At 44.0% G+C, this 18439-nt stretch overlaps 1 protein-coding gene across 8 annotated transcripts in view; it reads right to left on the bottom strand.

Annotated features, from left to right (window-relative positions):
* grip2b (glutamate receptor interacting protein 2b) overlaps nucleotides 1-18439 on the bottom strand; it is a 57490-nt gene that overhangs the window by 26531 nt on the left and 12520 nt on the right. For 2 of the 8 annotated variants that reach the window (XM_052076554.1, XM_052076552.1), the window contains exon 1: nucleotides 14866-15041. The exons of 4 other annotated variants lie outside the window; for them this stretch is intronic. In XM_052076554.1, the coding sequence (XP_051932514.1) occupies nucleotides 14866-14920 (55 nt within the window). In that variant the 5' untranslated portion in view covers nucleotides 14921-15041. Of the gene's footprint in view, nucleotides 1-4969; nucleotides 5133-14865; nucleotides 15042-18439 lie in introns of those variants that run through there. 2 more of the 8 variants (XM_052076557.1, XM_052076556.1) reach the window with 1 other exon arrangement.

The raw sequence follows: 18439 nt of genomic DNA on the forward strand, positions 1-18439 counted from the left end.
AGAGTTGAGGTTGCGAGGAGGAAGGCGTGAAAGGATGCAAGGGTGTGAGGATGAAGCGAATGAGAACATGAATAATGTTCAGGGATCCGAGAATGCGAGGGTCCTCAATTTACTTTTCACTTTGATATTTCAGCTGAACAAGATCATCTTTCGGCGTTCACGTGCAAGGAAAGCAACAACTGGAGCTTGAATTATTTCTAGTAGTGGCATTAATATGGCAGCGAGTTTTCACCTACAAGCATGGTGCCATATTTGAAAGCATATACAAACACAGCGATGTGTGTTCATTCATTCATTCATTCATCTTCCTAACTGCTTGATCCTCACTAGGGTCGCGGGGGGTGCTGGAGCCTATCCCAGCTGTCTCCGGGCAGTAGGCGGGGGACACCCTGAATCGGTTGCCAGCCAATCACAGGGCACACAGAGACGAACAACCATTCGCACTCACACTTTAGAGTGTTCAATCAGCCTGCCATGCATGTTTTTCTTGGAATGTGGGAGGAAACCGGAGCACCCGGAGAAAACCCACGCAGGCCCGGGGAGAACATGCAAACTCCACACAGGGAGGCCGGAGCTGGAATCGAACCCGGTACCTCTGCACTGTGAAGCCCACGTGCTAACCACTGGACTACCGGGCCGCCGCGATGTGTGTGTCGTTAGTAATAAGTCTCTCTCTCTCTCTCTGTTTTGGTCAGTTGTTTGGAGAGCTGGCTTGCCCGCCTCTGCCTGACCTACTTTTGTTTTCCTAAAAAAAAATGAAATAAAAATAAATAAATAAATAAATAAAAAGTTCATTCTGCATCTTTGCATCAGCATCACTTGGCTGGCATCCAGTCTGACTCACACAAACGCGCCCGCAGCTGCTTTTCCCGTTTCCTTCATACGTTCCCCCCCCCCCCACCCCCCCAACAGCCAACAAGACAGATGAAACATGCGAAACTAGCCAGAAAGCGTCAAATTAGCCGACAAATGTGAAATTAGTAAGTTAGTCGACAAGATTCAGGAAATGAACTTGGAAACATTTGACGTTAGTCAGAAACAATGCAGATTTAGCCAGGAAGAATTGGCCAACAAATGTGAAATCAGCCAGAAACATGACATTTGTCCCAACAAACGTAATAAATGTGGCATTAGCCAACAAATATCTGACATTGACCGGCATGAAATAAGCCAGTAAACAGAATAAAATCTGTCAGCAATTGTGTGAACCAGGCCAGTAAACTAAAGAATTGAACCAGCAAATGTGAGAAATTGACCAACAAACGTAAAATCAGCCATTAAACCTGAGAAAACATCTGAGAAGAACCGACAAACATGAACTGAACAGGGAAACAGGATAAATCCGCCAGTACGCTTGTGAACTTGACGAGCAAGAATGACAAATTTAGCCAACAAACATGAGAAAGTCGTTACCAATTGTGGAACTAGCCAGCTTATTGATTATGAGAAATACAAATTTGACTGATCGTATCACTTGCGTTGTATGTTGTTTGCGCGCGTACGTGCGTGTGTGTGTGTGTGTGTGTGTGTGTGTGTGTGTGTGTGTGTGTGCGCACGCAAGCGTTTAAAGGCCTGAGGGAAGCAGAGGAGGATGTAGTGAAATTAAGGCTCGAGAATGACTCACGTCAGCGCACTCGTACACAAACGCACAAACATGTACACAAACATGTACACAAACACACGTTCCATGCATACAAACACAAATGGTGGTCCGAGGTGGCGGTCTTATCTCCCTCTTCCTCCTTCTGAAGGATTCGAGTGCAAATGAATCCGCACTCGGAGGATTACGGCTAAGCACTCTGAAGTGGCAAATGACAGCCGCCCTCCTGTGGGGGGGGGGGGCACGCACACCTGACTAATGAAGATGAAGATGCTCTGTGCAAAGCAAACGTGAAACATGAAATTAGCCTGCAAACACGTGCCACTCGGGATCAAACGTAACTTTAGCTAGCAAACGTTAAATTAGCCAAAAGAGATGCTTGAAGTTAGCCAGAAAATGTGGAATTAGCTAGCAAACATGAAGTTAGCCTGCAAACGTGACACTCGGGATCAAACATAACTTTAGCTAGCAAACGTTAAATTAGCCAAAAGAGATGCTTGAAGTTAGCCAGAAAATGTGGAATTAGCTAGCAAACATGAAGTTAGCCTGCAAACACGTGCCACTCGGGATCAAACGTAACTTTAGCTAGCAAACGTTAAATTAGCCAAAAGAGATGCTTGAAGTTAGCCAGAAAATGTGGAATTAGCTAGCAAACATGAAGTTAGCCTGCAAACGTGACACTCGGAATCAAAGGTAACTTTAGCTAGCAAACGTTAAATTAGCCAAAAGAGATGCTTGAAGTTAGCCAGAAAATGTGGAATTAGCTAGCAAACATGAAGTTAGCCTGCAAACGTGACACTCGGAATCAAAGGTAACTTTAGCTAGCAAACGTTAAATTAGCCAAAAGAATGCTTGAAGTTAGCCAGAAAATGTGGAATTAGCTAGCAAACATGAAGTTAGCCTGCAAACGTGCCACTCGGGATCAAACGTAACTTTAGCTAGCAAACGTTAAATTAGCCAAAAGAGATGCTTGAAGTTAGCCAGAAAATGTGGAATTAGCTAGCAAACATGAAGTTAGCCTGCAAACGTGACACTCGGGATCAAAGGTAACTTTAGCTAGCAAACGTTAAATTAGCCAAAAGAGATGCTTGAAGTTAGCCAGAAAATGTGGAATTAGCTAGCAAACATGAAGTTAGCCTGCAAACATGACACTCCGAATCAAAGGTAACTTTAGCTAGCAAACGTTAAATTAGCCAAAATAAATGCTTGAAGTTAGCCAGAAAATTTGGAATTAGCCAGCAAACATGAAATTAGCCGGCAAATGTGACACTCAGCATCAAATGTAACTTTAGTTAGCAAGCGTGAGCAATTACCCTGCTGACATGTGACACGAGACAATGCGCCATGTAATTAGTAAAACAAACTTGTGCAATTAGCCAGCAAATTAGCAAGTACGCATTCGAAGTAGACAGCAGGTGAGCAAAATTACACATTATGAGATTACACATTAATGTATTTTTTTTTAAATACTTGAACTTGCAAAAAATTGAAATTAGCCAGACAACATATTTAATTAGCGTCAGATTCGTTGGTAAATCCAGCTTTAGCCAACAATTCAAATGTAGGGAGGCAGTGGCAAGCGCAATCAAGAAAAACAAAGTCACAAAGTCAGAAGTTGTAAACAAACAGAATTGACGTCGTAACAAGCTGTGCGGACATTCATTCAAAAAATTAACTTCTGCATCATTAATTCTTATTATCTCCCTTTAACTCCTGTCTGCCTCAGCCTCCATCTTGTTTCCCTCTGGTGGCTACCGGTATAAATAGACCTCTTCCTAACGCGCTAATTAATCTCTCGTGACAAAATCAAAGGAGGCGCATCTGCATTTGTGTGAGGAAGGCAGCGAAGGCTCCGAAAGGGGCGGGATGCAGACGGGTAACAACAAAAGGTCGGGCGGGTGTGATGGAAAGCCCAGCTTCGGTTTCCGAAACACTTAAAAATCAACAGGATTCCTGCTTTGATGTGAAATTAGCCAGGAAGCATGAGAAATAAGCCAGTCAACACTTGAAACTTGCCACAAAGGGTGAGCCAACATTTGTGATTTTAGACGGCAAACACGATAAAAGTACGTGACATTAGCAAGTAAACGTGAATTTCGTCAAACATACTCAGAAAACGCAAAACATTATCCAGTCATCAGGATTACTAAATGAAAAAAGGGATGAATAAACGTAAAATCTACCACCATCAGCATCCATGAAAAAGAAATGTGAATTGAGCCAGAAAATAAAATTAACCAGCAAAAATGAGAAATTTGCCAGTAAAACCAACCAAAAAAATTGGCAGGAATAATGAGAAATCATTATGAAACTTTAAATATATCAGAAAGTTGAGAAACATCTGAAATTGGACAGCATTCATGAAAATGTAGCTTGTGAATGTGGAAAAACAAATGTGAAATTACACCCAAAAAACTCCACCACTATATTCGTCAAGTCAATGTGATTAGCCACCAAATATTTAATAAGCCAGAAAACTTCTGAAAACCAAAAACAAGTCATTTTGGTTCAAACTGGCAACTTTGGACTCATTTGGTTCACTTTCGCCCAATTGTATTTGATCAAATATTCAGCTCCCAAAGCCAATTTCACTGAGTAACATGAAATTTGGCAGACATGTCTCTCATGAGGAGACCCACAAAAAAAGTCAGCAAACTTTTTCAAATGCCTGCTGAAAGATTTTCCCTCATTGCTAACGCCTCTGAGATCATTTTGTTTTGACACCAAGAGCTCAAATTGTGTCCATGTTTTTGTTGTTGATCTTGGGCATGAGCACATCTTCAGCTTCACACCGACACCCGTTAATCAACTTATCAATATAAATGATAGACCCGAGTCGTAATCACGAGTGGTCCCAACGCGGCCGGAAACGAGGCGCTTTGTCCCCGTTTCCCTCCCTTCGCTTGCCATCTCCAAGCTTAACTTCAAAGCCGGAGATCCCCAAATCCATAAATAAATCATCAGAAGGGGCCGACGGCAGCCCAGCTCTCGCGCGCAAACCGACAAACACCGAGTCGCAAGGAGTCGCTCAATCTGTCACGACCGCGAAGAAATCCAAATCAAATTGAAGATTTATTAGCTTGAGTAAAACATAAGAATAGACATGGAAAAAAAAAAAAAAAACTCAAGTGAACATCATCCTGAGCACTAAACGCGTGATGGCAGGTCGCCATGGAAATCCGAATTAAAAAATAAATAAAAGTCCAAAACAGTGAAGACAAGCTCAAATTGAATAGTGAGTGAATAATCACTTCAGGGGAGAAATACTGAAGTTCTCATTGCCGGGAAAACATACAGACGCCATTGGAGGATGGAAACTTCAAAAAAAAAAAAAAGAGTTGTAAGTGAGGATGAATTGAGGAGTTTCACCTTTCTGCAGGAGGAGCCGTCTCTTCAAGATGGCCTGAAGAAAAAGCATGGCCGCCGCGCGTCACCTCACCGCCGCTTCCTGACAGGATTCGCCAAATGTGCAGCGCAGGAGCGAGAGGGAAGCTCAACTTCTGTCTGCAGCCCTGACTCGCTCCCTCGCTCACTCGCTCGCTCACTCGCTCGCCCCCAGAACGCTGACTGCTCAGCTGCGTAATCAACTTCATTTTATTATTATTTTATCCGCGGCGGCACAGTCGCATTTATTATTCCGGTTTGTTCTCCGTCTCTGCGACGACTTTTCTTTGTCATTGCACCATCTTTGCTCTCGTCTGATTATGCACGAAAAGTTGCAGCTCACCGCCTTTGGGACTTTTGATGTCCCAGTTTTTTTTTTTTTTTTTGTGACACCCGCCATCAGATTCCCCGTTTCTGGGCCCACATGGGAAGAAGCGGCAGGTGATGAAAGTGCGGCAAAAAATGAAAGCTGCCACACGCTCCGTCGCGAGGTGACCGCCGGCCTGTCAAATGACAGATCGCTCGTCACTCGCAACAGCGCCGACCAAAAGAACAAACGCGAACTGCCGCTGGTTAGCATGCGACACAAGTAGCATGTGTGTCAAACCAGCACAGTGTTGAGTTGGACTTCATGTCACAATTTCCTTAACCCGAAGCCAATTCGTCACGAAATAATTCATCCGTAAATACATTTTTATCTATTTCCGATGTCACATTCAACCATTCATTCCCATTCGACCGGGAAAACGTTCACCTCAGTCTATTCACCTCAGGAATGCTATTCAACATTGCAACAATTCATACCAAAAGTCCCACTTTTTTTTTTTTAAGCAACATATTGCACGTTTTTCACCAATATGGCGTCATTTCACCTCATCGCATATCATTAAATATCATTCCGCATCATTCGATATCTTTCAACGTCTTTTCCAGGTTCCAGGAATACCCTTCCATATTTTTCACTAACATATTGAACATTTCCACCGTGATCAATTCAAGATCCTCCGATTGATACAAAACGCAGACGCTCCTCCTCATCACAAGCAGACAGTTGGGAAGAGTTTTAAGATAAGATAAGATATCCTTTATTTGTCCCGCATAAAGGATTTAGCATCCTCATTTGGCACAGACTGCACAAGAACTGCTTTGGATAATGAACCACGACGTTGAGACTTAGCACTGAGGTGGCTTGTGATTTAAAAATAATAATAATAATAATAAATTGGAACCATCAAAACACAGGGCCTCCTCCAGATCACAAACATACAATTGTTTGCGGCTATTTTCGAATTTAAGAGCCAAACCGACTGCATGAAACCACGAGTCACCTTGTGATCAAATACCAACAATTGTTGACATTTTCTAATACTGAATTATACTCGGCATTGAGCCACCTCATGATCACAAACGTCCAATTGTTTACCCTCACTTGGAATACAATCAAGCCACATTGATTCATCCATTTGCATGATATCCACAGAGTTTAGTGTGTCCCCCCCCCCCCCCACCAAAACTGTCAAGATGAGTCACCTGAAGGCAAACATTGGCTGATTTATTTGTTTACCGTGTTGTCCCAATGTACATGTTTCCTGTGATCCCTGCTAGCATCACAGGATTTAATTTTAGGTGTAGTGCGACGAGGGGGGACGGGGGGGGGCGGCAAACGAGAATATAACTCGTCTTCCTCCTACGTGCTGTCAAAATGTGCGGGCGACACTTTTAAGGGCCTAAAAAAAAAAACAACAACCAACCCCCCCCCCAAAAAAAAAAAACAAGTGGGAGTTTGTTTTATTTTCGCTCGTCAGAGTGGCGGTGGTGCAGGTGACGTGGAGGTGAAAATAAAAGTGCAGTCACCAGGCTTCTTTTTCGTGTTCCACATCTGAAGCGAGAGGCGAAAAAAAAGAATTGTCCTAAAAAAATATATTGTTGTTTTTTTTTTTATAAGGCTCAGAAAGAAGTTTTCAAGTGGGGAATGGGAAAAAAAACTGCATGCATCTGAGATAGAAGCAGAAATGTGACACAGTGTGAGGAGGAAGAAAATTATAGTGTCATATCCCATTTATAAATAGAGAGAGACAGAGAGAGAGAGAGAAATAGCGTTTGGTGTTCCTCATTCATCACAAAAACGAAGACAGAGCATCAGCTGCTAAAGTTAGCAAACGCTGACTCGTTAGCTAGCGTAGCATCGTTAGCGAGTCACGTCCATAAGTCACTGCGACATACTGCGAAACTAGTACACGATTCGTAGCTGCGAGCTAGCGACGTTTGTCTGGCTCACACACACACAAACGCATGCACACACACACACACACACACACACACACACACACACACACACACGCTACAGGAGTTAATGAAGCAGGCTCATTATTTTCAGTCACCAAAAAAAAAAAGAAAAAGAAAAATGGTCCAGAAATATTTTCGGGGTGGTGGAGGTGGGGGGGTGGGGGGGGGATAAGCATCAAATATTAAACACATGCGGTGGAATTTCTTTTCAAGAGAAAGGCTACATTACCTTTCAAATTAATCAGAGTTTTGTTGCTACTCGACGCCGAGTTCTTGTGTGAACCCGACTGGTTTTAGATGCTGAATATTCATTTTGTTCTCCACGTTGACACAAAGCTAGAAACAATTCACACACAACTGCAATGAGGTCACATTGGGACAGACGCGGAGCGAACAAAGCAAGACTTTGTACACAGAACCCTAACCTGGTGACATTGAAGTGGAATCTGTTCACACAGAGCCTCCGTCGGTTTACATAGAACCTTAATCAGTTGACATGACTCTCACTCAGTCGAAATCCAACTTGAATCTGTTCACATGGAAGCGTACTACTGTATTTCGGTCCTTGGACTAGAGTACAGAGACGTCATGTGCACACATCGCCAGTAGGTGGCCGTTAAGCGCTTGCACTTTTGGCCTGGATGGGGAAAAAAGGATGTTTTATTTTTTTCTTCATCCTTCAATTAGAAATAAGAATTTAAAAAAAACCTCTTGAGACTTCGTCTAATACCGCTGCAGGGGGAAAAAAAAGTTTAATGTGTGTAAGGTGTGTAGACTTTTTATATCCACCGGAGCTTCCCTTTATCGGCATAATTGTACTATTGGCTCATTCGATTGTGTTCAGAGAAATACATCCATCCATCCATCCATTTTCTGAAACGCTTAATCCTCACTAGGGTTGCGGGGGGTGCTGGAGCCTATCCCAGCTGTCTCCGGGCAGTAGGCGGGGGACACCCTGAATCGGTTGCCAGCCAATCACAGGGCACACAGAAACGAACAACCATCCACGGTCACACTCACACCTAGGGACAATTTAGAGCGTCCAATCTACGCATGTTTTTGGAATGTGGGAGGAAACCGGAGCACCCGGAGAAAACCCACGCAGGCCCGGGGAGAACATGCAAACTCCACACAGGGAGGCCGGAGCTGGAATCGAACCCGGTACCTCTGCACTGTGAAGCCCACGTGCTAACCACTGGACTACCGGGCCGCCCCAGAGAAATACATATGTATGTTAAATACATTATTTTGCCTTTTTTTCTTGATGGGTGACCTTTTTCGGGGTTGAAGCTAACAAATGTGTGTGTACGTGCCTGGTAGAGTAATTGGTGGCAATTCGTTTTTTTTTTAAAATGTCAAAAGTACTATTTGTACTATTACCATCACAATGGTTCTGCTAAACTCCACCAAGCTTTTTCCACATCGCGATGGCTTTGTAGGGAGATTTCGACGTCTGAATGAGGGCACGTTGACATCGAAGCGGCTCTTAGCGAGGTCGGGCTAAGCGCGGTAAGCGCGCCGGCTTCCTGACGGAAGCGGCCACGCAGGCGAATTGTCTCCCTTTGAAGTCATTTTTGTCGTCTCCGTGCTACAAAAGACGGCGTCGGCGGCTTAACACGTGACCCAAAAATCCCATCGCGCAATTTTGACGGGAGCTTCAATGGCTCCCACGCGACGCTCGTAATTTGCCACATTTGCATAATTATTTTGGGGAACAGCACTTGAACGATAGAAATATCACCATCATCAGTGTAATATTATTATTATTACTGGACACTTTTTCTTCTGTTCTCATTGCAAATAGTTTAAGGAAAATGTAATCATATCGAAATGGAATGACATTAGCGGTTCGTGTCATTACTTGTATTACGTGATTAGCGTCTCTGAATTGAATTTGATTTGAATTAGCAAATGAACATCTTGAAGCAAGCACACTTGACCTCTTGAAGCCGGCAGCTCTTTGCTCATGCTGGCTGCATTTGTGTGTGTTTGTCATCATTCATTATGAAAAGCTGTCTCGCTCTTCAACCGTCGCTCACCTTCCGCCCCTAATGAGCAGCGTGTGCTCCCAATGTGTCACAAATCTGCCTTGACGGGATAAAACATTCATCAAAGACACGCGAGCGCACACACGCACACAGACACTCGTCGACATTTAACTTCTTCCCTGGAAATTAAAAAAAAAAAATTGTGTGCAATGGATGCTGGTTGCTAACGATGTGAGCAGGTAAAAATGTCTTGTGATTTCAACGAGATTGTTTCATTCGATTTGATTTCATTTCCACTTTTTCTTGGATCGTCAACAGCTGCCTAAAACAGCGAAAATCTCCAAGTCATTGACGCCCATCCAAAAAAAGTTTGCAGTTGCCTACCGGTGCCAAAAAATGGCAGCAATACACAAAATGAAGCTCCTGTCCTCACTTGATCAGGGTTCCTCTGGTAGCCCCCCACATGATGGCGCCGAAGCAATGGACGAACAAAATAACGAAAATTAAAAAAAAACGTTTTTGTTCAAGAAATAATCATTTTTTAAATAACCAAATGAAACGCAGCCAATATCAGAGTAGATCTGGCTAAACGATTGAATGGTCGCCAACCAATGCCACAGAACATATGAACAAGCAATGGACCGGTCGCTATCTAGTTAGCCAATGCTAGGCTACATCTAGCTAGAGAATGGTTTGGTTGCCAGTCAATGCCGCAGGATAAAAAAAAAAAAAAGACCGGTCGCCAGTGACTCCAAGCCTTGCTTTTGTGTGGTTAGCTTTCACAAAGATTAGCGACGCCGAGGGGGGTTAAAAAAAAAAAGCCCTTTTTTTTTTTGCAAAATGTGCCATTTTCAGCTGTCAGCTTGTAAACGTCATCCCGCTTACCGTCAACGCTCATCAGGAAGTAATTGGCGCTCGAGGAAATCGAGTGGGTGAATGGTCGCCTCATTAAGGTGAGTGACGCGCTGGTGACCCGAGGAACGCTCCCGCGTAAAAACCACCTGGGAGCTCGTTAATGCTGCCGCTGCACTTTGGCAGGCAAAGTTGCGGACAACTCCGAAAAAGCGGCTGTTACCTCACCTCGGCTCAGGCGTTGGATGAAACCAAGTATAAGTACTTGCTTATTCTACTTACAGTCAAATAAAAATCCCATGACAGTTTCATGATGAGAGAGGAGGCACTCACCGGGACCGACATTCACTCATTCCCTCCTCATGAATCACTACGCATGAGTTTCTTGAGATGCAATTCGACGAACAACATTTTGAAGACACGAGCAGTTATTGGGATGATTTGTTTTTCCCTTGGCCTTGCAAGCAAATATTTGAGATGTATATGTTATATGAATATGTCATGTATTTAAAACAGACATGTCCAAAGTCCGGCCCGGGGGCCAAATCCGGCCCGCGGTCGAATTTCATCCGTCCCTCGGCCCCTGTCATAAAATCAGTGCCGTCTGGCCCGCAGGTTGGGCGCAATGGAACACGTGTTGCATTGACTGAGGTCTCGTAGACTGGTGAGTGATGTTTCATAGAGTACTGCTTCCCTCTAGTGGCTAAATGAGTAATAGCATTCACTAAATGAGTAATAGCATTTAGACACTAGAGGGCATCACTCACGAGTTAACAAGACATCACTCCGTGTTTATATTGACTGATATGTCATATTTCAAATTCCTGTTTCAAATGAACCAAAAGAAATTCTTAAGATTGTTGAAATTAAAATAAAAATGGAAATGTGAAACAGACTGGCTTACTAAAATTTGTTGAACAATATTGTTGTTCAATGTAAAGAATGTCAGCCAAGGTCGGCCCCCCGACATTTTACCACATAAAATCTGGCCCCCTTGGCAAAAAGTTTGGACACCCCTGATTTAAAACAACACATAGCATTGCCCATTAAGGTGCGCCTTTCCAAAAATAGGTTCTATCCTCCCCTGCTAGTCTAAACACTGTCTTCGGATTAATTTTATGTTTTGTCGTAGGTAATGAAGCAGCAAAATCCAATTGTTTTGATATATTTTAAAGGCCTTTTGGACTCGACTCCCCCTTTAAACAACAGAAATTTCAATGCCAACAGAACAACAGACCTACACAGATAATGCAGCAATACACAAAGGCCAATATTCTTTATCCTCTGTGAAGAATAACTAACATTCCTGCAGCCGACTGAACTCATCTCGGTGCGTCACGACAGCCATTTTCAACTGTTCCGCAGAATTAAGGCCAAAAAAAAATGTTCCATTTCTTTCCCAATCTCTAAAAACTCCGCCATATAAAAATCCCGAAAGCAATTAGGGAGTACAAATACTTTGGTACAGTACAATTTTCCAGTTGTGTCGCGACTTGGCCTGAATATCTATTTTTTTGATGACTTTTGCTATTCATTGAATTCCAAACAGGGTGAATTTTAGCTGAACCGTACGGAAGGGTTATGGGGAGAATGTGACGACTTTTGCAACTCCCCTCGCTCAGAGTCATTTCAAACGATTAACTCAGCGTGAACGGCACACTCGTTGCACAGCGGCGGCCGCATTTGTGCGCCATGCTGCGGTGCAAAGTCGCTTCCGACGCCGAGCAGTTCCAGATTTGGGGATGATGATTATTTTGCACGGAGCTTCACAACCAAAACCTTTGATCCACTCCCACGTCCATCTGAAGTTTTCTCCGGAGAATTAATGAACACGCAAGAAAAAAAAAACGCAGCACCCATTTGTGGGCGGGGCTTACTTTCCAAACTTCTTTGCAACGTCAACGACACGTGGACTGACAAAAAAAAATGCACACAAGCTCGAATCCGGCCATGGACAGACGGAAGTTAAATTCTTCCCCATTTGGCTTTCTCTTTGAAATTTTTTTCCGATCCTACGACTGCACCGAAAACACCAAAAAATCTCAGGTTGGAGAATTGAGAACACAGGCGTTACCTTTTAAAGATGACCATGAAGAATGTGCGTCGACAAGCTACCTTCATCCCCTACGGCGATCCTTTCAAAACTTGTTACCAACCGAACGATATATGCCAGCAAACATTTTCACATTTCTTTGTAGGTTCTCCCCCCCCAAAAAAATAAGAAAACAGAACCTGCATAATTTAAAGCCACTTAGCCTGAAAAAAATATGACTACTTTTAATTGTCATGAATATTCCATGCGGTGATAGCGTCTTTGGACCAGAGTGATCAAGTTTGGTGCATTTAACAAGGAAGATGAATATGAATGAATGATGCGGGTAAAACACACACACACACACACACGCATATAAAGTGTTTAACAAGCATACATAGTGTGATAGTTTGTATAAATTATACCAGCGTTGTACTACAGATTTATTTTTATGGAAAACTCACTTGACAAAATGTGTCGGACATTCCAATATGAATGCACCGAGAAATGAGTACCGTATTTTCACGACTATTCGACGCATCGTACTAATGGCCGCAGTCTCAGTAATGCGTGACATTTCTGTATTTTACACATACACAGGACGCATCGTACGAATGGCCGCAGTTTTACAGTGGTAAAACATACGCCAGCTTAAAACATACGGCATGCATGCACACTCTAACACGTTAGCTTGAAGCATACGGTAGCATGCCAAGACATACAGATAAGATAAAAACACGTTTTTAAAAAGGCAACGAAAGCAGAACTGAGTTTGGGTGTATTTTATTTAGCCATCGTACAATGTTCTCACGTTTTTCGATCAATCATCACCCAGAAATCCATCAAAGTCCTCATCCTCTGTATCAGAAGCAGAGGACTACACATCTCAGTTGTCATTGAATGCATCACATGCTAGTGTGAGTTGCTACACATTGCCGAGCGGAAAGAAGGAGTAGCAACATTTCTCTCGTGTGAAGCTTTCCCACATTTGAAAGTAAAGAACAGAGCGAAACATGGTGGCAGCGCGTGTGTGTGTAGAAAGAATTGAACAATTGTGCAAGTACCGTAATCCATCAAAAACGCCGCGTTCCCTCTCGTTGTTGCGTATTGTGGCGTAACTCGCCAAGCGCTGCCTCTCACTCTTTGTAAAGTTGTGTTTGCCACCGATCATCCATTGTTCCCATTCCGTTTGCAACTTTACTTTGAACGCCCGGTTGATGCCAATGTCCAGCGGTTGGAGTTCTTTAGTCAAGCCTCCGGGAATGACGGCAAGCTCAGAGTTCATTTGCTTGACTTGTTTTTTCACCGCTGCTGTGAGATGGGCACGCATGCCAAAAGCATAACCGGTGGCTTTAAGTTTGAAATGAGCTTCGTAGGCGTGTCTTTTTGTCGAATTTATTTTCAGGGGTTCTTAGAAACCAAAACCGAGTTGTTTTGCAACAATGCACATTGCCACACTCTATACAAGTGTTGGTACTGGCTTGAGGCGTCCACTTACACGCCCACCCTTCACCATTGGCGGACTAGCTTGCCTGTCCTCTCTCTCTCCCTCCCTCTCTCTCTCTCTCTCTCTCTCTCTCTCTCCCTCTCCATATATGTATATATATACGCCCACCCTTCCCTGATTGGCCGACTTCTCTCCCGCATGCCTGGCCACAGTCACTTCCGCCTTTTCTCGATATAAACAGCGTGTCGGCTGTCAGTCAGATTTTGGAACTCAGCGCATATAAAGGACGCTCCGCACCATAAGGCGTCACTGTCCATTTTGGAGAAAATTTAAGACTTTTAATAGCGCCTTATAGTCGTGAAAATACGGTACTTCAAAACAAAAAAAGCTGAATTCCGGCACTGTTTGGTGGTTTGTTTTATGGGTATGGCTTGGTGACACTTTTTTGGTGGGTCTCCACATGCTCGACATGCCTACCAAATTTCATACTGCTAAGTCAACCTGGCTATGTGGGCTGCATTATTTTGCAGCTTTGAACGACAATTTCAGACTTTTCATGCATGGCTTTTTGAGACGTTTTTGTGGCTCTTTGCATGTTAAAATGTGAACCAAATTTCATGCTGTTAGGTCAAACTGGCGTTTGTTTGGTTAGTTTTTTTTTTCTTTCTCAAACCTGGGTGAACACAGTTTATATGAAAATGGCTGACTCTTCAGGAATGGCTTCTTGAATCTTTTGGGTGGATCCACTCATGATAAACGTGCCTACCAAATTTCATATCGCAAAATCAAACTGACTTTGTGAATTTTCAAAACATAATTTATTTATTTTTTTGGTTTGGGGATTTTGTGGGAGAGGTGAAATGATTCTAAAATAATGAGAAGCTGACAATCCAATTTCAATACACGAGCAGGAGGAGGCGGTTTAATATTAAGAAACACACACACACACACACACAAATACAAAAATACAAGTACAGTATTGTGACACATACACACAAACACACACTCAAGTGAGGTCAGCACAACAAGCCTCAAGCTGCACACCCACATAAAAACGCACAAACACACAAAACCGTACAAACTCTCTCATACACACACACACACACACACACGTTAACGTTGCACCCTCAGCCACTTTTTTTTAAAGGCACATGCACGTTCAGGATGCAAACTTTGCATGAAACACACCTGATGCTTCGCAATGAACACACCATCATTGAAAACAAGCGCACACACACACACACACACACACACACACACACACACACACACGTACCCTTGACTTGGCGCCTGATGACCCCCAAGCGGCACTTGAGTGACACCGAGAACATCCTGCCTTCTTCCCTCGTTTCCTTCTTCGGGAGCTCAGCAGAGCAGTCACATGGCCAAAGGAGCAAGCCAGAGATTCCAGCATCCTTCGACCGCTTCACTCCCTCCTCCTTCCGCCTCCCTCCCTCCCTCCCTCTCTCGAAGTCTCTCTCCCTCTCTCTCTCTCACTCGCTCGCTCGCTGGCTGGCTGGCTGGCATGTGTGGGAAGCCGCGTCCTCGCCTCCTCTTTTTCCCCTCGCCTTCTCTGTGTCGTCACGCGTGACCTCTCCCGGGGTGCGCCGAGTTACGATCGCTGGCCGTCGTCATGACAACAACAGCAACAAAAGGTCTCGGCTCGGCAAACGCAATGCAAACTTTCTTCCCGTCAATCTTAAACTTTTCCACACCTGGCAATGTCCATCCATCCATTTTCCGAGCCGCTTGATCCTCACTAGGGTCGCGGGGGGTGCTGGAGCCTATCCCAGCTGTCTTCGGGCAGTAGGCGGGGGACACCCTGAATCGGTTGCCAGCCAATCGCAGGGCACACAGAGACGAACAACCATCCGCGCTCACACTCACACCTAGGGACAATTTTAGAGCGTCCAATCAGCCTGCCGTGCATGTTTTTGGAATGTGGGAGGAAACCGGAGCACCCGGAGAAAACCCACGCAGGCCCGAGGAGAACATGCAAACTCCACACAGGGAGGCCGGAGCTGGAATCGAACCCGGTACCTCTGCACTGTCAAGCCGACGTGCTAACCACTGGACTACCGGGCCGCACCTGGCAATGTAAAAGAGCAAATGAAAGGAATGCAGGACAAGGGATGAGCACGGCCTTGCGTGGATTCACTACTGAAAAATTCATCAGTTCGCAGATTTTAGGGCGAATTTTTGACATTTGGGCTTTTTTCAAATTTTGAGTCTTTTGACTTTTGAGTCGTAGTAGGTGTTTCACTCTTGCGATTCGACTTTCGGATGATTTTGAGCCACTTTGAGGGCACTTGACTACTACTTTCGTGCCGTTTGACTTTTGGGGCATTTGACTTTTGTGGGATTGGACTTTTAAGTGGTCTGACGCTGGAGCTCTTTGGCCTTTGAAGCATTTGGCCGTTGAAGGTGTTTGACTTTTGGGCCACTGGTATTCGGATTGGATTTTGAATTTGACGCAAAATTGCTAGCAAGACAACCGCATTAAGTGGAGGTGACAACGTGTGGCAGGAAGCGAGACAACATAAAAACCAAACCAAGCTAACACGCTAAACAGTTAGCGTCTGACGAAACTGAACAAAGAAGAAGAAACCGGACCTCATTCTTAATACATCACAGCCAACCGTAGCAATCCCCAGATATCTTGCGAGTATAGCCCTTCCTGTAGCTGCGAGCGTTCAAGTCTTATGATGTTTTAGCTACGCAGAGATATTATTTGTGATATTATTTTCTAGAGTACACAACATTCGAGTTCAATACAGTTCTGTGGGAAATCGAGCCCAACCAGCTGATCGTTTGTGTTCCTTTTTGGCAGCTAGCCAGTGAAGCTAAGCTAACAATGAAATCGCAAAGCTCTCAGTGCAGCAACTGAAGTTAAAAAAAAAAAAAAAGCAAAAGGAAAGTCAGTTGAGAACAAAGTCACAATAAATGCGGGAAAAAGTAAGTAGAGCCGAGTACGAGAGGAGGGCACCTTCATAAATCATCAGAGCGCCATCGCGCTCCACAGAGATTAGCCAACATGGCCGTCCGGGACAGCACATGAAGCAGCATACTGAGGGGGTTGGCTTTTTGGGGTGTTTGACTTGTGGGGAGCTTAACTTTGAGGGTGTTGAAACTGCTAAGACGTTTGACTGTTAAGGTGCTGACGTTTTGGAGTGTTGGATTTTTTTAGGAATTTGGTTTTAGGGATGTTGGAGATCTGGATTGTTCAACCAATGAGATGTTGAAGTTTTGGATGGAGGTTTTGGGATTCAGGTGGATTTGTAGTTAATTTTTGGACTGAGAGTTTTTTGAGGTGTTTGAATTTGGGGAATTTACACATTTTCAGCCCCCTGTGCTTGATATTTGACTTTTTTTTTATTTCTGTTGTTTTTTGTTTGATTTCTTGGGCTTTTGACTTTCGTGTTGCTTCATTTTTTTTCCAGGTCTTGAAATTTTGAGAGGTGTTTGATTTTTTTGGGGCCATTTGACATTTCAGCCATATGCCCATTGGGGTGTTTGAATTTTAGGGGTTTAAGTTTTTGAGGTGTTCCAATTTTGAAGATTTTACTTTTGAGGCATTTAAAATTTAAATTTAGGGCGCTTGACTTTTGGGGTGTTTGACTTTTGGAGCACTTTACAATTGATGCGATTGAGTTTTTTTTTTCACTGTTTGACTTTTGGGAAGTTGAATATTTGACATTTGAGATGTTTGACTTTTGAGGCTGTTGAATTTCAAAGGCGTCTGACTTTGGTTCGTTGGACTTTTGAGGCCTTGGAAGTTTGAAACTTTGGAGGCATTCATGTTCATTGCTTGTCTTTATGCGAGTCCACGGACTGGCGACCAGTCCGTTATTAGTGTGATGAAAATGCTTCTCGACATACCACCCTAAAATCTGAAATTCAAACTCTGAATGGTAAGCCAATTGTTGGTGAAAAGTGCACTTTTCCCCCCTCCTCAAACGTTTGATGCCGCTGCAGAGTGACTGAGGCGCCTGCGCTATTGTGACGCCCACGCTTGGAAGTGAACACCAGCCACTCCTCCATCTTCTCTGTCAACCTCTCGTCTGCACGAGGAGCACAAAAGGGAATTGACGTTTTTTGCGGAGGCTCCGCCGCGCCGCAATCATGCCGGCGAGTAAATGTGGCCATCAAGGAGCAATCCACATGATGGTCATGACGACAGAGGCGCCACAATTCAAATACTCACGCAAATTGGACTTGGAAAAGAGACGCTTCAAATAGATTGAAGTGCTAAGACTGAGCAAGAAGAATGGAGCCCCCCCTACTCCCACCCCACCCCCACATATTTATTTATTTATTTTATTGACTTGACGGCTCACCACGACCCAAAACGTTTGTCGTGAGAGGGGCGGATGTCGAGTCAGGATTGATCCTTTGAAGTGCGACGCTAAATTTAGCTCTCCAATCCCGCTTCTTATGTACCACTCGCTCGTCTTCCTAACTCTGCTCCGCTCGCCTTCCTTCCATCCCTCCTTCCTCCCTTGCCTCCTTCTCTCCTTCTCTCCTTTCCAATCTCTCTCACCGATTTTCTGAGCTGTGGCGCGTGGGTGCAATACGTCACTCAAAAATAAAATAAAAAAAAAGACACTGACATGACTGTCAGTTTTTTTTTTAATAACTCATATTTTGTTACTGTTGTTGTTTGGTGTCTAATATTTTTTGTGTATTTGCTGAGGTTTTAGAGCGGAAGATTCATATATATATATATAGGGCGGCCCGGTAGTCCAGTGGTTAGCACGTCGGCTTCACAGTGCAGAGGTGCCGGGTTCGATTCCAGCTCCGGCCTCCCTGTGTGGAGTTTGCATGTTCTCCCCGGGCCTGCGTGGGTTTTC

Source organism: Hippocampus zosterae, chromosome 9 (assembly GCF_025434085.1).
Source record: "Hippocampus zosterae strain Florida chromosome 9, ASM2543408v3, whole genome shotgun sequence".
NCBI classification, from domain to species: Eukaryota; Metazoa; Chordata; class Actinopteri; order Syngnathiformes; family Syngnathidae; genus Hippocampus; species Hippocampus zosterae.